The 15,327-nt window shown below is 46.1% G+C and overlaps 1 protein-coding gene across 1 annotated transcript; it reads right to left on the minus strand.

Annotated features, from left to right (window-relative positions):
• Nucleotides 1-14,301: 14,301 nt before the first annotated feature.
• Nucleotides 14,302-15,091, minus strand: LOC112894242 (pathogenesis-related protein PRMS-like). The gene has a single exon (XM_025961883.1). It carries the CDS (start codon nt 15,042-15,044, stop codon nt 14,553-14,555), a length of 492 nt encoding a protein of 163 aa, XP_025817668.1. The 5' UTR covers nt 15,045-15,091; the 3' UTR covers nt 14,302-14,552.
• Between the last annotated feature and the right edge of the window lie 236 nt (nt 15,092-15,327).

Raw genomic sequence — 15,327 nt, forward strand, 5'->3', positions numbered from 1 at the left:
GCTTGGGTATGTCGCCGTTCGAAGCTCTCTATGGAAGGAAGTGCAAAACTCCTCTAATATGATCAGAAGTTGGAGAACGTGCCCTAGTAGGACCCACCCTCATAAAAGAAGCAGAAGAAAAAGTAGTGGAAATCCGCGAGAAGTTGAAAGCAGCTCAGTCCCGACAGAAGAGCTACGCAGACAAGAAAAGGCGAGAGATAAGTTTCGACCCAGGAGATTTTGCTTATCTCAAGGTCTCGCCTATTCGAGGGATGCGAAGATTCCAAGTACAAGGAAAATTGGCCCCTCGATACGTTGGACCGTATCGGGTTCTAAAGAAAGTCGGAGCAGTAGCATACCGACTGGAGTTACCAGAAGAAATGTCGGATATACATCCAGTGTTTCACGCCTCGCAATTAAGGAGATGTTTGAGAGTACCCGAGGGTGAACACGTGCCGGTGGAAACAATAGACTTGCAACCGGATCTGCGATACCAGGAAGTACCGGTCAAAATCCTGGACACTATCACTAGGAGGACAAGAAACTCCGAAGTACGGATATGCAGGGTTCAATGGAGCAGGCATGGAGTAGAGGAAGCAACTTGGGAGCGCGAGGAGGCTCTAAAGAAGGAGTTCCCCCACCTGTTTAAGGACCAGCCGAATCTCGAGGACGAGATTCATTTAAGTGGGGTAGGTTTGTGACGCCCTGAAAATTCGCCAAATTAAATCGCGTGCTAGGATGTTTCGTTTAAAAACCGCTCGTCGTCAAAACCCTAGCTTGACCCCTATCCCGCACCGCTCGGCGGTCCGACGACCGCGCGTGACCGCTTTTCGCAATCAGCGCCGATGCAATCCCTTTCTCCTCGCACAGCGCGAATGACGCGCACGTGGCCGACCGGCCGCGGTCGCCGCCGCGATTGGCGCCGACGCGCCCCCCCTCCTCTCCCTCCCTCTCTTTCTTCTTTCATTTTTCTTTCTCCCATTTCTTTTCTTTTCTTTTCTTTCCCTTTCCTTCTTTCTTTTCCTTTCTTCCCTTTTTCCTTCTTCCTTCCTTCTTTCTTCTTTCTTCCCCCTCCTTCCTTCTCTCTTTCCTCCCTGCCGCGCGCCTGCTCTGCCTGGCCGCGCCGCGACGCACGCGCACGCGCAACGCGTGGCCATGCGCCGCGCCGTGTCGGCCGTCGCTCGTGCCCCCGCCCTGGCCCGCGCCACGCCGCGCCGTGTGCGCACGCGCGAGCCCGAACCCACGACGCCACGCCGCCCGCCGCTGCCGCGTTCCGTCCCGCCGCGCGCGCCGTCACTTCCCCCCTCCCCCCCCCCCGCCCTGTGCCGCACAGCACCGCCCCTCCCCCACGTGCGGTGCCCGGCGCCCTCACCGCCACGCCACGTCACGACAGCCGCGAGCGGCCAAAACACCATTAATGGCCGCCCGCGGAGCCGACGGCCGGACCACCCACCTCACTGCCTCGGCCGCCTATAAGTAGGGCTGAGGGGCACCCCGGCACCCCCACGACCGCCACCACACGCCCAGCTCCCCGCCTCCGTTGCCCTAGCGCCGCCCCGCCGAGCTCCCGCAACCGCCGCCGCCGGCCTCCGTCGCCCCGCTCCCACACGCCACCCCGGCCCGAGGTGAGGCCGGGAATCAAACCCCCTCACCTCCCTCTCCCTTCTGCCCCCATCCCCAGCCGCCGCCGCGCTCCGGCCTGCCGGAATCGGCCGGCGCCCGAACCCCCTTCCCTCCCCTGTTTTCTGTCAACGGGAGGAGGAAGAAGGAGGGCAAATTTGCCCAAAGCCCCCTACCTTTCCCCTATTTCCCTCAAGAGCCTTTCACCCTTTACATTTGTTCGCAAAAGAAACCCTGCCCTTTCTGATAATCCAAAATACACCCTCCACCATATAAACCTAATATCAAATAAACTTCCACCACTTCCTAATGAGCCTCAAACATTCTCTAGAAATTATGACCAAGTCCTTTCCACACCATATACAATTACGAATAGGCCCTCGGACCCTTGTTTAAACCCTAACACCCCGTTAACTTGTCATTTTATGCGCCAAACAACCTCCGAACAACCTGAAACTTTACCACTCCCTTTCTAGTATAGTTCTAGCCATGCCATCACGAAACCACCCAAGAATATCAACCCCATCTCCATAACTAAATTATTTCCGATTCAAGCTCAACGATAAAAGCTTTTAGTTCTTTCGCTTGATTGTGTGCCTGTTTATTTGCGTCGTAGGACACGGAGTGAACGAGGAGGGTCCCGACTGCGACCAAGTTAAGGAGGACCAGTTCTGCGACCCCGAGCCCAAGGGATAGTGCTTCGATCAGGACCTCCCGCAAGGACTTGACGATGGCAAGTTCAACTCCACCCTTTGATGCATGTTTCTGTCCTAGTTTTTATAAACACAACCCAGTGGCCTGTTTTATAAAATTGCATGGTTTTGCTTACTGAAAACATGGTAGGACAGCCACCCTTGTTTGTGATATCCATACCTTGACCACCTGGTTTTATAAAGAAAGTGTGTGTGTGCGTGTGGGAAGGGATAAAATGTGGTTTTGAAAGATAAGTCAGACGGGATGGATGGCATTTCTATGTGATTTGCCGTTGGTGTGCTCGCACCTTTGTGGTTGAGCGAGGAAGGGAGATATCCATCTTGTCACCCCTAAGGACCGAGTTGATGTGTCGTCTCACCTAGCTTCCTGTCGTGCAAACCACTTGACCGTTGTATGGGCAACGGCTTAGCCTAACCCCACTAGTTAGTCTGGTAGCCATCAGGAGAGCTAGGAGCAACGGGTGATCAAGGAGACGGGATAAGCTCTGTGTGACTTATGCCCCGGTTAAACCTCGGTGATAGGTCGAATGACCCCTTGATAGATCCCGTGGTGGCTAGCCAGGTCTAGCTAAGGTGGGTAAGGGCTTTGATGGGATCTGCACCGGCACTAAGGTGTTCGTGCTGTGGTACCCCACCTGTGGGTAAAGTTGCACACCTCTGCAGAGTTGAAAATCTATTCGAATAGCCGTGCCCACGGTATTGGGCAAGTTACGGTGTGGTCACATAACTAGTGTTTCTCTCTGGGAACGGTTGGGCTGGTGTGAGTTGTTTGGAAAGTATCCGGCAGTTGAGTCGTGTGAGCCACGGCGGACGGGGAGTCCGGTAGCGGTTTAAAACTTGGATCCTGTGTGGATCAACAGCACGTACTCCTTGGTATTTGAAAACTTATTTTGAAAATGTTTTAAATGAACCTTTGCATAAAACCGAGTTTTTCCGCAAATGAACCATAACCTTATCCTTGGATTATCCTGTGCATTTAATTCTGTTACACCCCCTCCGCGGGTGTGATTGGACTTGCTGAGTATGTTCGTACTCACCCCATTCTTACTTTTACAGTGGAAGATCCAGACTATATCCCCGAAGACGTCAAGTAGGGTTCCGTCCTGCACCCAGTCTTGCCTGTGGTTGAGGCCACCGTTGGAACTCCGCATGGCGCAAGACTCTGATGATCCTCTTCTCGTAGCTAGTGTAGTAGTGTGGGTGTTAGTTGTAATCCTCGCGATAGTGGCGCTTTACTGCCCATTACCGCGAAGAGTTGTACGGTGATGTACCATCTGATGTAATAAAAGTGTTATCAGCCTCCTGGGACTGATAAAGTAACACTTTTAAGTCTTCCCTGATGGGGGGACGCTTCACAAGCCCTAGGACGTGCGCCACGTATGTCTTGGTGATCTCCGAAAGGTAGCTAGATAACTCCTGCAGTGCCTCGCGAAGGCGCTCCAACAGAGTCCTATTATCTACTACTCCTTCTAAAGGGTCCACCATGTCGACGACTACCCGAGCAGCGTCCTCAAGGTCTTCAAGTTGTTTCTACCTCAATTCCTTCTCCTCGGCTATCGGCTTGATCTGCTACATGCACTCCACGAGCTGCTTGTTAGCATCTTCAAGCTGCTTCGCTAGGAGCTCTACCTCATCTGAATGATGGTACATAAGATTCTTTAAGTCAGTCAGCAGTTCTTCTTTATATTTTAATGTATTTTTGAGTTATGCGGAAAAATGTCAAGGAGATCGTACTTAAAGACATTTAGAGAATACTAATCGGCTACATCAAACTGGGTAAAGCAGATTGGGATAGCAATTACCTCGATGAATTTTGGCTAGGGATTTGTTTTTCTTATACAGATTTTCAATTTCCTTCCGGAGGAGCTAGACTTCTCAGGTGCGCTCAAGCTTGATGGCATCAAGTTCACGTTGTAGACCCACAATTTGATATGTTTTTTCACCAATCTGGCGATCTTTGGCTTGCAACTAGCGAACCCCATCTTCAACAACTCTTAGCTTGTCAGACTTCTTTTTAGGTCGATTGGCTAGTGTCCGCACAACAAAATAAATGGTCACTTAAGCAAGCAAGATAGTCAACTGAGCATGTTCTAACAGACCAGCAACCATACCGTGGAGAATTTGTACAATTCCCTGAATGTAACTTGGAAATTCTTCAAGACCTCTGAGGTCAGCATCGGATCATCAATCAATTCTATCGGGACGACATGTAGCCACCCTTGTGGAGACACCAATATGTTACCTGAAAAAGTACCCACAGCATCTTGATCTTTGTGAGTTGGCTGCTGCTGCGGGATACTTGCCACCTCGTCAGCCAGAATCAGACGCACTACGGGGTAGATCATACTCGTCGGCAGGGGCGGCAAAATCGGCTAACTTGATGGAATCTTGGGGGCTGGTTCCACCATACTGGGACCTTACGCTACGTCCCGCTCTGCACTCACCATGTGAGGTGGTGGCAGATCAACCTGAGCGGCGATGGCCACCGTCGTCACCAACATTGCAGCATTAGACTCGCTCGGGGGGCTGAACTAGCCGCTTTGCGCTAGACTTGGCAACTAGATTGGCATCGGAGCAAAACAGCACTAGTCTCAGCGACTACTCCTTCCATCACAAATTATTAGTTGTTTTGTCTTTTCTAGGTGTATAGTTTTACTATGCATTTAGATATATATTATATCTAGGTGCAAAGCAAAATCTATGTATCTAAAAAAGCCAAAATAACCAATAATTTGGGACGGAAGGAGTAGATTGACGTAGGAACAAAGGGCGCGACTGCACAGCTAGCCCTTACCCTCCTGGCTCTCATCGAGGGTCAGAGAGACATGTTCGGCAAAGCATGGGCCATCAAATGTAGTGGAAGGTTTCGCTACTACTAAAAAAGGCTATGCGAGATGAAAACTTCCGTCGTGCGTCACCCTCGGCTTGATCCATCATCCTGCCAACTCTCGATTTTGGCCGCTTGATCCTGCTGCCCAGCCGTGTGATCTGGCGTCCACGTCCGCCCTGCAATCCCTTCCGCGTCGCCCGCAATCAGCACGAACGGCAGACAGTGCAAGCCCATCCGTGTTCACCCACGATCACCGTGAATGGCGCGCGTTCCCTACAACGGCTGCGAACGGCATGACCGACATCGTCCGCGATCACCGCGGATGGTGCAACTTCCCTGCAACAGATCGCACGAATGGCGCAGCCCCACCTCCCATGCAATGGATCAGTGCACAACCGCGTTGCCATCCAGCCCCGCCGTCGCCTGCTCCTTTCCTCGGACGTCGCCCAGTGATGGCCTGCGTCAAGCCGTTGCCCTCGTGGACTGCCGTCACCCTCGCGGTCCGCAGTCACCACATCTCCTCCTCTGGTAAGCACCAAAACAGAACCCCATCAATATCCTCTCTCTATTCCTACCCTCACCGTACTATTGGATGCCCTAAACGTGGCAGAACCGCCTGAATTATTCTGACTCAAGTGCGCTAGTCATTGCTATGCAGCCGATACTAACCCAACGCACTTCAAACGGAACAACCCATTGGTCTGTCGGGTCTCCGCCTGATGCAACCACGGTTCAACAGGATCGAAGCACGTTTACCTCGCACGAAGGCGAGTTTACAACCACAGTACAGCTCATCCACTTTTAATTTACAGATATGCAAATACCATTAGAAACCTTGTTCAAAACATAAAGTAAAACTTATACAAATAGTGTTTAAACCGACAAGCTTAACTGCTTGTCCATGCTCACAGCGGAAGGGAAATAAACACGCGACTACATACGTCACAGAGGTTGACACCATGCTTAGCCCAATGCCTGGTGTCACTCCGGAGGATCACTGCTAGCCGGGGACGGATCCCACTCCACGGACTAGCCATGCGGAACAGAAGTTGGCCACGCAGAACTATCTGTGGGGTTCTCGAAGGTTATACCTGAAAATGTTACTAGCAAGACTGAGTATTCGAATACTCAGCAAGGCTTACCCAGGGTTGAGTATACTTTAGCCCGTAACTAGACTCATGAAGGCATTGTAAAGATCCTAGGTTTATTTTCAGCTGAAAAGCAACAAAGAGTATGATCTACTTTCAAATTTTAGCTTTCATGTTCTAGTAATCATCCATTCTAGGTTAGCACCTACACTAAGCAAGCAAGGTAGAGATTATCATTCACCATGATTATTTCATTTATGGATTCACTTCTTACTCTATGTGGCAGAAGGAATAAGCAGTCTCAATTTCCGTGAGAGACGGACGATTCTGAATCAAATTTCAAACCTTGCAATGGTAAACCTAACTCACACGCTTGGAACATCCAAAGATCGTTCCGAAGCAACCGTTTCCCTCATATTCTGGGTTATGGATCAGGGCCACCACAAGCGACTGCAGGACCGTACGCAAACCAATTGTGCAGGACCTACGTCTGTAGCGCGACTACATGATCGTACTCCAGTCTGCCTTGCAGAACGCACTCCCACACGTCGGTGCGTGTAAACATAAAATAAATGTCGAGTGGTGGAGATATGTCCATTTGCCGGGCCATTCAGGTACTAGGCTTACCGCTTTACCATATTTCGCGGCATGTGGCTAGTACTTTCAAACGCTTAGCCACCACTACCACACACAGCGACCTTAACAACTTTCATCAAAACAGAAAGGGTAAAACTCTAGGTCATGACATCGTACATGACCCTGTCCATCATCCTTATAGTGATTGCAAAATAATAAACATGCAACTCCTATATCGCGCGAGTGATAGAAAATCACCCGACTTCTACCTGTCCTATTAGTAGAGCATCTACTCGATAAGGACTCAGGTACAGTACATTGGTTCCTAGGATTCAATGCATCTAGGATTCTATTTCATCTCCTAGACTTAATGCAAGATATAATATATAAGTATAAGATTGCATAATGTAGTAATTTGAAATATTGGGTTATGCATCGGGGCTTGCCTTCTTGAGTGGGGGTGGGGGCAGGGATATCAGAGACTTCCGAACTTTGGTTCGGGGCTTCAGTTAGATCCTCGACGACGTTTATCGGGTCTTCGAAAAACCCTTGGTCTTGTCCCAAGACCAACTCGTAGTCTCCGTCGTCGAGCGTCGTTGATTCTACATGATATGCAACAATTTAATTGAGATGGTGCTTGAGTTAAAGATTTTATTTCATGATAAAGTTGCAATCCAATAATTAACACACATGAACTCATGAAACAAGGGGGTTTAGCCTTGAATTATCATTTATAATTAAGTTATGATTATAGTATTGGATTTACTGAAAACAGGAATTAAGACATTTGAATTTTAATTCAAATTTCCAAGTTTAAATTCAAAACTTAGGTAAATAGAATTATAAAGTCTTGAAAACTTAATTATAGACTAATTATCAACACATTAGATTATGACAAAAAGATCTAATTAATTAAGCTTAAGGAACATGCTTAATTAATTTCAAATCCTCTCAAATTTGAATTACCCAAATTCAAAAGAATTTAAACTACAAAACAGTGCTAAGTTTGAAATTTTTACACAAGCTCACACATGGCCTATAGAAGTTACATGCCAAAAATCACAAGAAACAAAGCTAATATGTAGAAGTTATGTACAAAATACCTTTTAACCTTAAGTTTAAAATAGATTCAACAATATTTAGTTACAAACTAAACTTCATTAATAAAAGTTGTAGGGTTTGAAATCTAGTTTCCAACAAAATTAGTTTGGCAATTTTTGGATTTTTCTACAGTTTTCTACAAATTTTACGAGGCAGCAGCATTATTCACATGAAATAACAAACCACAAGAGGGGGGGGGTTCTCGGTATTTTTGCGCCTGGGTTCCTGGAACACTAAAATTCCTTGCACTTATGCCCCTGCTAGGCCGTGACGGCGGCCGGCCGATCGGCCCCGGCGTGTTCTCGCCGGCGGCGAGGTTACTGGCGGGGAGGGGCTGACCGGGCAGTATCTACGGGACCTAGGGAGCTGTTTGGGAGGGAGGTGCACGACGGGTGACGGTGGAACACGACCGGCGACGGGGAGGTGCGGCGGCCGTGTCGGGTCACTAGTGTTCCTGGCGAAGGGCCGGTGAACATGAGCAAGCAAGGCGCGCACGAGCACCGGTGAGCTGCGGGGAGTCGACCTGAGTACCTGGATGGGCTGGAGGTCAAGCGGAAGGGGCTGTCGATGGTGAGGTCGAGCTCGGGCGGCTCCGGTGAGAGGCGGCCCGGGGTGGGAGCAATTCCGGCGAAGGAGGGCCGGGGGCTGAACTGGATCAGGTCGGGGAGCTAGGGGAGAAGGTGGGGAAGCGTTGGGCCGTGGGGATTTGAGCGGGATGGCGTGGTCGAGGGGAATTCCAGCGAAGGAGTGCGGCGGCGGCTCGGTGTCGCGAGGAGGAAGAAGAGGGAACAGGCGAGTGGAAGGGGTTTGGATCGGCTTTATAGCAGCGCATTGCTTCGTAGAAGAGGGGGAGAGGAGAGGTGGTCATGGGATCGGGCTCAAGACGGCGGACGGCGCCGGCGATGCCCTCGGATGCGTGGCAGCTGCTCGGCTCCGACGGCCCGACGTGGCACGGCGAGGGGAGGACAGCGGAGGCGGCGTGGCGGTGGGAGGAGGGGTGGGCAACGCGTGGAAGAGCGGCGCAGAGCGGTAGGAGCTCGGGAAGCGGCCGGCGGCGGCGGGTCACGCGTGCGCACAGAGGCAGAGGAGATCGGGGACTCGAGGAAGACGATGGAGGACTCGGTTGCAAAAGGCAGAAAATACAGGGACCTTACTGTAAAGCATAAATAACTTTCACACCAGTGCTCAAATGGAGATGGCCCAAAAGAAAAAGTGTATGGTTTTTCAAAATGTACAACTTTGCTTTAAGGTTCATCCACGGAAGAGCTAAGGAGTTGGAGTTAAATAAATTTTAGCAAAGATTCTAAACTTTATACAAACCCTATTTAAAAACTACACCACAAATATATCCAAAGGGTAGTTTCACCTACTTTTGCAATTTAGACACAAGTTTTTAACTTTTGCAGAACAACCCTCATACTTTTGAATTCTACCCTCCATGTTCACCCATTTAGCACAAAAGGACTCTAATTTAAATATAATTATATAAGTAACCCTTTTCCCTTAGTACTTAAATTTTTAAACACACTTTTACCACATTTTGCATATAACATTACACTAAAGTTTAGGATGTGACCACACTAATTACCTGAGTGTCACACTAAATCACCAGGACTTTGAAATGTATGGTGCTGGTGGCCACCATGGATGTTGCCACCATGGATGTTGCCCGAGGATTTTGCAAATTAGCCCCTGAAGAACCATGTAATAGTTCTATTTTTCTTGTGTCTTGTGAGATCTGCGGAAAACCCCTTAGATTCATTACATCTTTCCCAACCAGGCATAGACCGGATCTTTTACAGGTCTAGCCCCAACCTTTTATGTATTTTCGGTGGCTTTTTGGTCTTCAGCCATTTGCAGTACCCAATTGAATTGGTCCCTCATCACCATGCACCTACCAACCCCCAGGGAAAGTCATCGAGTGCCCATTTGGTCATCTGCCAATGTGCTTGACTTCCATCTGTGGCTCGCCACCTTGGACATTTGCCACTTGGAGTAACCGTTGCTGGTTCACTAGCTTGTGTGTCGTTCATCTTCTAAATCACTCTCTGCAAATATGCAATCTCTACCATGCATGAATCCTAATCCCTTACTGTTGGATTAGATGAACATCTTTTATTGTAAATCACTTCGGAAACACTCTTGTTTGGAGAGCATATGCTTCTGTCTGAAAGAGCTGAATTGCTAAGAAAAACTTATTCATCTCCTCATCTCCTAGAAAACACAGTTCATGGTACCGGTGGAAGTTTTTAGCTTATGCCATAGTGTTATATTTTATCTTCTCTGGAGCATAATCATTTTTACTGTCATATATACTAATATAGTTTGCAATTGGTAAATTTTCTTGATCGATCTATTACTTTGGACCATCCCCATCTTCTTGGAACCAAATGTTCAATGCTAATTTTCTGTATCAGTAGCACTGAATGTCCATTTTTATGATGAAAGAATTTTCTAGATTTTTTTGGAACTTATATGCACAACAACTAGTTTTTGTGTGAAGGGATATAGATAACCCCTCACCCAATCCACATTTACTCTCTCCGAAGTAACTCGACCTGAGCTGCTCTAGTCACATTCTAAGCTCCTCTTTACTACACTCCAAGTGAGATTTGGTTAGGAGGATTGAAGAGGGATTGAAGGGAGAGCAAGTGTTTACTAATGAGTTGATTTCCCATCTTTTGAGCATCTTGTTTTTGGTCAAGCCGGTGGATTTCGTGTTTGTTACTCTTGGAACTTCAAGCTCCTAGTTGGCTAGGCATCGTCCATCGAGCACTGAAGCTTGTGGTGTGTCCTGGGATGTTTGTACAACCTGACATTTAGTAAGTGACCTTAGCTAGACCTTGGGGTCGCTAAAGGGAGGATTAAGCTTGAGAAGAAACATGCCTTCTTAGGTTTCCTCAACAGAGACGTAGGTTTCACGTGTGGAACTGAACTTGGGTAAAAAAGTATTGTGTCTTTGTGCTTGGTTCGCTGTGATTTGTTTAAGTTCTTTGCTCTAGAGTACTTCTCTATGGTTTGCTCTCGATCTACTTGTTGGAAAGGTTTTGAGTTTAGGTACCTGATGAAAAGCGTTGGAGACCAGGCCACACCAACTCAAAAATTTACTTAATCTACTTTTGGTTGAGGTTTGATTAGTCATGCCGTAGGAAATTCAGTTTCACCGGAGTTTTCTGAGATTTTTGCGGAATCTCCTACGACTAATCAAACCTCAACAAAAGTAGATCGAGTAACTTTCCAAGATGTGTGGCCTTGTCTCCAACCTTTTTCACCAGGTACCTGAACTCACAACCTTTCCAATAAGTAGATTGAGAGAAAACTCTAGAGAAATACTCTAGAGCAAATAACTCAAACAAACCATAAAGAATCAAGCACAAAGACTGGACAAATATCTAGACATTCCATACTTTTCACTAACAGTTTGTTTTTAGTTGTGATAAATTTCCGGGATTATGGCAATGCGCATCCTCCTCCTGCGAACCTGTCATCATGATTAGAACAATGGTCCTTCTCTCATATTTATGAGGACTCATGTTACCAGAGTCTGACATAAACTCTACACCCTACCACTAATTATCGGTGTTTGGGACCGGCAATCCACCAAAGCGGTACTCGAGATGCTAGATTGTATTGGTAGGATTCAGTAAACTCTACACATAAACTCTCAACTGAGTTTCTTTTGAAATCTGTCTTCCACCTCCTTCCAGTCACTATTTTTAAGCCTCTATGCATCTTGCGGATACCTAGCTCCATAAAGATAATAGTGTCATCTGGATATTGTAATATTAACAAGCCATCATCCACCAAATGTGGTACAACTCTACTGATTTGCCTATCAACTTTAGCCTTTGATTTTAATATTGCCACCATATCTGCTACAATATTTAAAAGAAGGGGGGAAAGAGAGCCGCCTTATCTAAGTTTTTTATGTGTTTGAAAATAAGACCCGACTTCATTGGTTAACCTTCATCCCAACATGCCCCCCTCTTATATAAAGCTATGGATCCAATCACACCAATATGATGACAATCCTTTCGTTCACAGTGCTTGTTGGAGAAACGGCCATTTTACTTTAGCATACGCTTCCTCAAAATCAAACTCTAGTATTTCTCCCATTCTGCGTCTTCCTATGTATTTCATGAATGGTCTCATGGAGAAATTCTATTATACTGTGGCCAGTCATAAAAGTCATCTGAGTTTGTCTAATCACCTTCTCAGCTACATTACTAATCCTATCAGTTGCAACTTTAGTGAAAATTCTAAAGCTGACATTAAGTAAGCATATGGGACTATACTATTCTATTTTCATTGCATTGTCCTTCTTAGGAAGAAGCACAATGACTCCAAAGTTTAGGTTGCACTCCATCCGTCGTAAAATATAAAGCATTTTGGATTGTCTTAAGTTAAAATAGTTTAAGTTTGACCAAATTTATGGAGAAGAATATTAATATCTAACACATGAAATAAGTAATTATGAACATATATTTCATAATGGATCAAATTATTCTCATTTGACATTCAAAATATTAAAACTCTTTTCTATAAATTTGGTCAAAATTAAAACAATGACCTAGGACCAACCAAAATGCCTTATATTTCAGAATATAGGGAGTATATGGATAATTGTCCATGATGAAAATCATTAAAAGGAGTCATGAGATCGTCTTTGGTTACTTCCAAGAGTACCTCATAAATTCTGTTGGGATGCCATCTGAGCAGAGATTTATTATGCTCCTTTTTTTAAGGAAAAATATTGTACTCAATTTGGAATATTGCTTCCCTTACCTCCTCTTCTTTAAAGGGAGCAGTAAGTATCTCATTTTCTCTTTTGCTGACTTTAGTTATATCATTGCTTATGACATCCATTGCAAAATTATTTTGCTCAGATTCGCCGAATAAACCTTTGTAGTATTTAGACATCACTCATTAGCTGTCTAGCTGATGAGTTGACGTGTGACCACGGTGCACTGGAAGTCTACCTCTAGCAGACGGATAGCAGACGGCACGGGTAATCGCTTTATGCACGTAGAAGTAGAAATAAACGCTTTGACTATGCAAGTCCTTAATTTGTACTGTCCATCAACCAGACTTTTCCTCCGTGGCACGTCTTGTTCGTGGAAGTCTTTCTCTTGGGTGGAAAATAATTATTCGCGGTATGCTTATTTGAGATTTTCTTTTTCATGGTCTCCAGAACATAACTTTGACTATTATTTTAATTAGAAAATATTCATAAAACATAGCAAGCTAGACCATACAACAAACATATATTTTATAATATGCTTATTTTAACTTTATGAAACAATATTTTGAGACGAATCTACTCACATACAGAAATAATTTGTAACGAAGCAAGCTAGAAATGGAGGAGCACATGGGAAGCCAGACCATACAACAAACATATATTTCATATTTTCCAATTTATTACTAGACTGGCGGTGCTTTTGTAAATAATTGTTCCAATTCCTTCGAACTTAACATTTGTTTCCTATACTTAATTGATACATATGCTATTATTGGTGCATCCTTTCATTGAAATATTCACTACAAGATACCAACAATTCCAGAGAATTGTATTTGGGTAACCATGTTAATAATTTTTGTCAGTTGTCTTATATGTTACATTTTTTCCTAAACGTTTAAATTACCTTATCAGTCACTTACCATTTAGCCAATTATTAGTCAAACAAAACTAATCATACACCAACTTATATATATAGTGATAAACCTACCATCACTCTTGCTCGTCCCAGTCAATAACCAACTTATATAGTGATGATCACATAGGGTTCTTCGGTTCAGCATAACTGTACCAATAATGATGATCACTACTGGTTCTAGCGAATAATAAAAAGTGATCTATTACTTACCTCTTTTTTCTTTGGAATACTGAACACGAGAGGCAGACGACCCTTATTGAACTTAAATATAGTATTACTTCATAATAGTCATGACTTGCTCTTTGAGCTAAAGAAATGTTAGTTGGTGACCCACCTATAGTCATTTTATACACCGGTAGTGATTGGGCATTCCCTTGTTGAGGGTTTCTGGTATTACTGAATATCTTCATATGTTCAAAGTTGACTATTAAAATTTTTGTTTGGTATTTGCTTCAAAAATATTAAGTAATGTGATGTTTTCTTACTATTATTAATCATGATTTAATCAAATAAGTACTACATAAAATGAATTAACGTTGGGGCTTATGTTGGTAGTCCACTGAGGGGTATGCCAAAGGTGGTAGATTGATTGGGAGCTTTAAGAATAATTTGTGATGTGTACTCCATCCGTTCTAAAATATAAGCGTTTTAGTTTATCCAAGTTTAAATTTTTGTTCGACCAAGTTCATAGAACAAAGCACCGACATATCCAACTTAAAATCAAATTGTGTCTTATTACTGTATTTATTTAGTATTGCGGATGGAGGTAGCACACTCCTGGAGTATATAACAGGAAAAAAACAACCTTCTATCAATAAATAGCAAACTCCTTTATTTATTGGCTTTATTAAGAGATAGAGGTAGCACACCGTGATATTTAACGGCCCACACTGACACTTTATTTACTTAGTGCCTTATTATTCGTATAATAGAAAGTCCCATGCACCCATGCCACGTAATCCATGAGCCAGAGGATATAGTTTAGCGATCAGTAGGGCTTCTGTCCTACGATGTTGCCGCGGGGCTCGTAGTTGCAGGTGATGAAGACCCCGCGGTTGTTGCTGCAGACGACGCGCGCGCAGCCGATGCTGGTGGTGGCACGCCACACCACCTGCGTGTAGTGGCCGCACACCTTGCCGGCGGCGCAGCTGTTGGAGGCGTAGTTGTACCACTGCTTCTCGTCCACCCACGACCTCACCGCGTACGCCGCCTTCCAGTCGGCGCCGGCGGAGCCCCAGAAGATGTTCTCCCCGTAGGGCCCGCCCGAGTGCTGCAGCCGGCAGTCGCCGGCCCTCTGCGCGGCGTACCTCTCCGCGAACTGCTGCAGCTTCGTGCTCCAGGTCAACGGGCCGACGCCGACGGCGGCGCGGGCCTGGTTGTGGGGCGTGAGGTAGTCTTGAGGCGAGTTCTGAGCGCTGGAAGGCCGCATGGTCGCCATGGCCAGCACGAGCAAAACAACTACTAGCTTGGATGGCTCCATTGGTCTAGATTAAGCTAGAAATGGCAGATGTGCGGCTGTAACTTCTTTGCTGTGGGAAGCTTGCGAGTGCATGTAGGTGTATTTATAGTGGAGGAGGAGGTGAATTTTCTCCGGTTTGCGTGGAAAATAAAGCCGATCTTTTCTTGGCACGTAATGAAGGGGCATAGAATTAACAATTCTCTCCCCCGTGTCGCTCTCCTGGGCGACTCGGGGGCGCCCCGCCCTTCCCGGGGTAACCCGGCCCGCCTGACCCTAGCAGCCGCTACCGCGGCCACTAGCGGTA

Source organism: Panicum hallii, chromosome 5, assembly GCF_002211085.1.
Source record: "Panicum hallii strain FIL2 chromosome 5, PHallii_v3.1, whole genome shotgun sequence".
Classification (NCBI taxonomy): domain Eukaryota; kingdom Viridiplantae; phylum Streptophyta; class Magnoliopsida; order Poales; family Poaceae; genus Panicum; species Panicum hallii.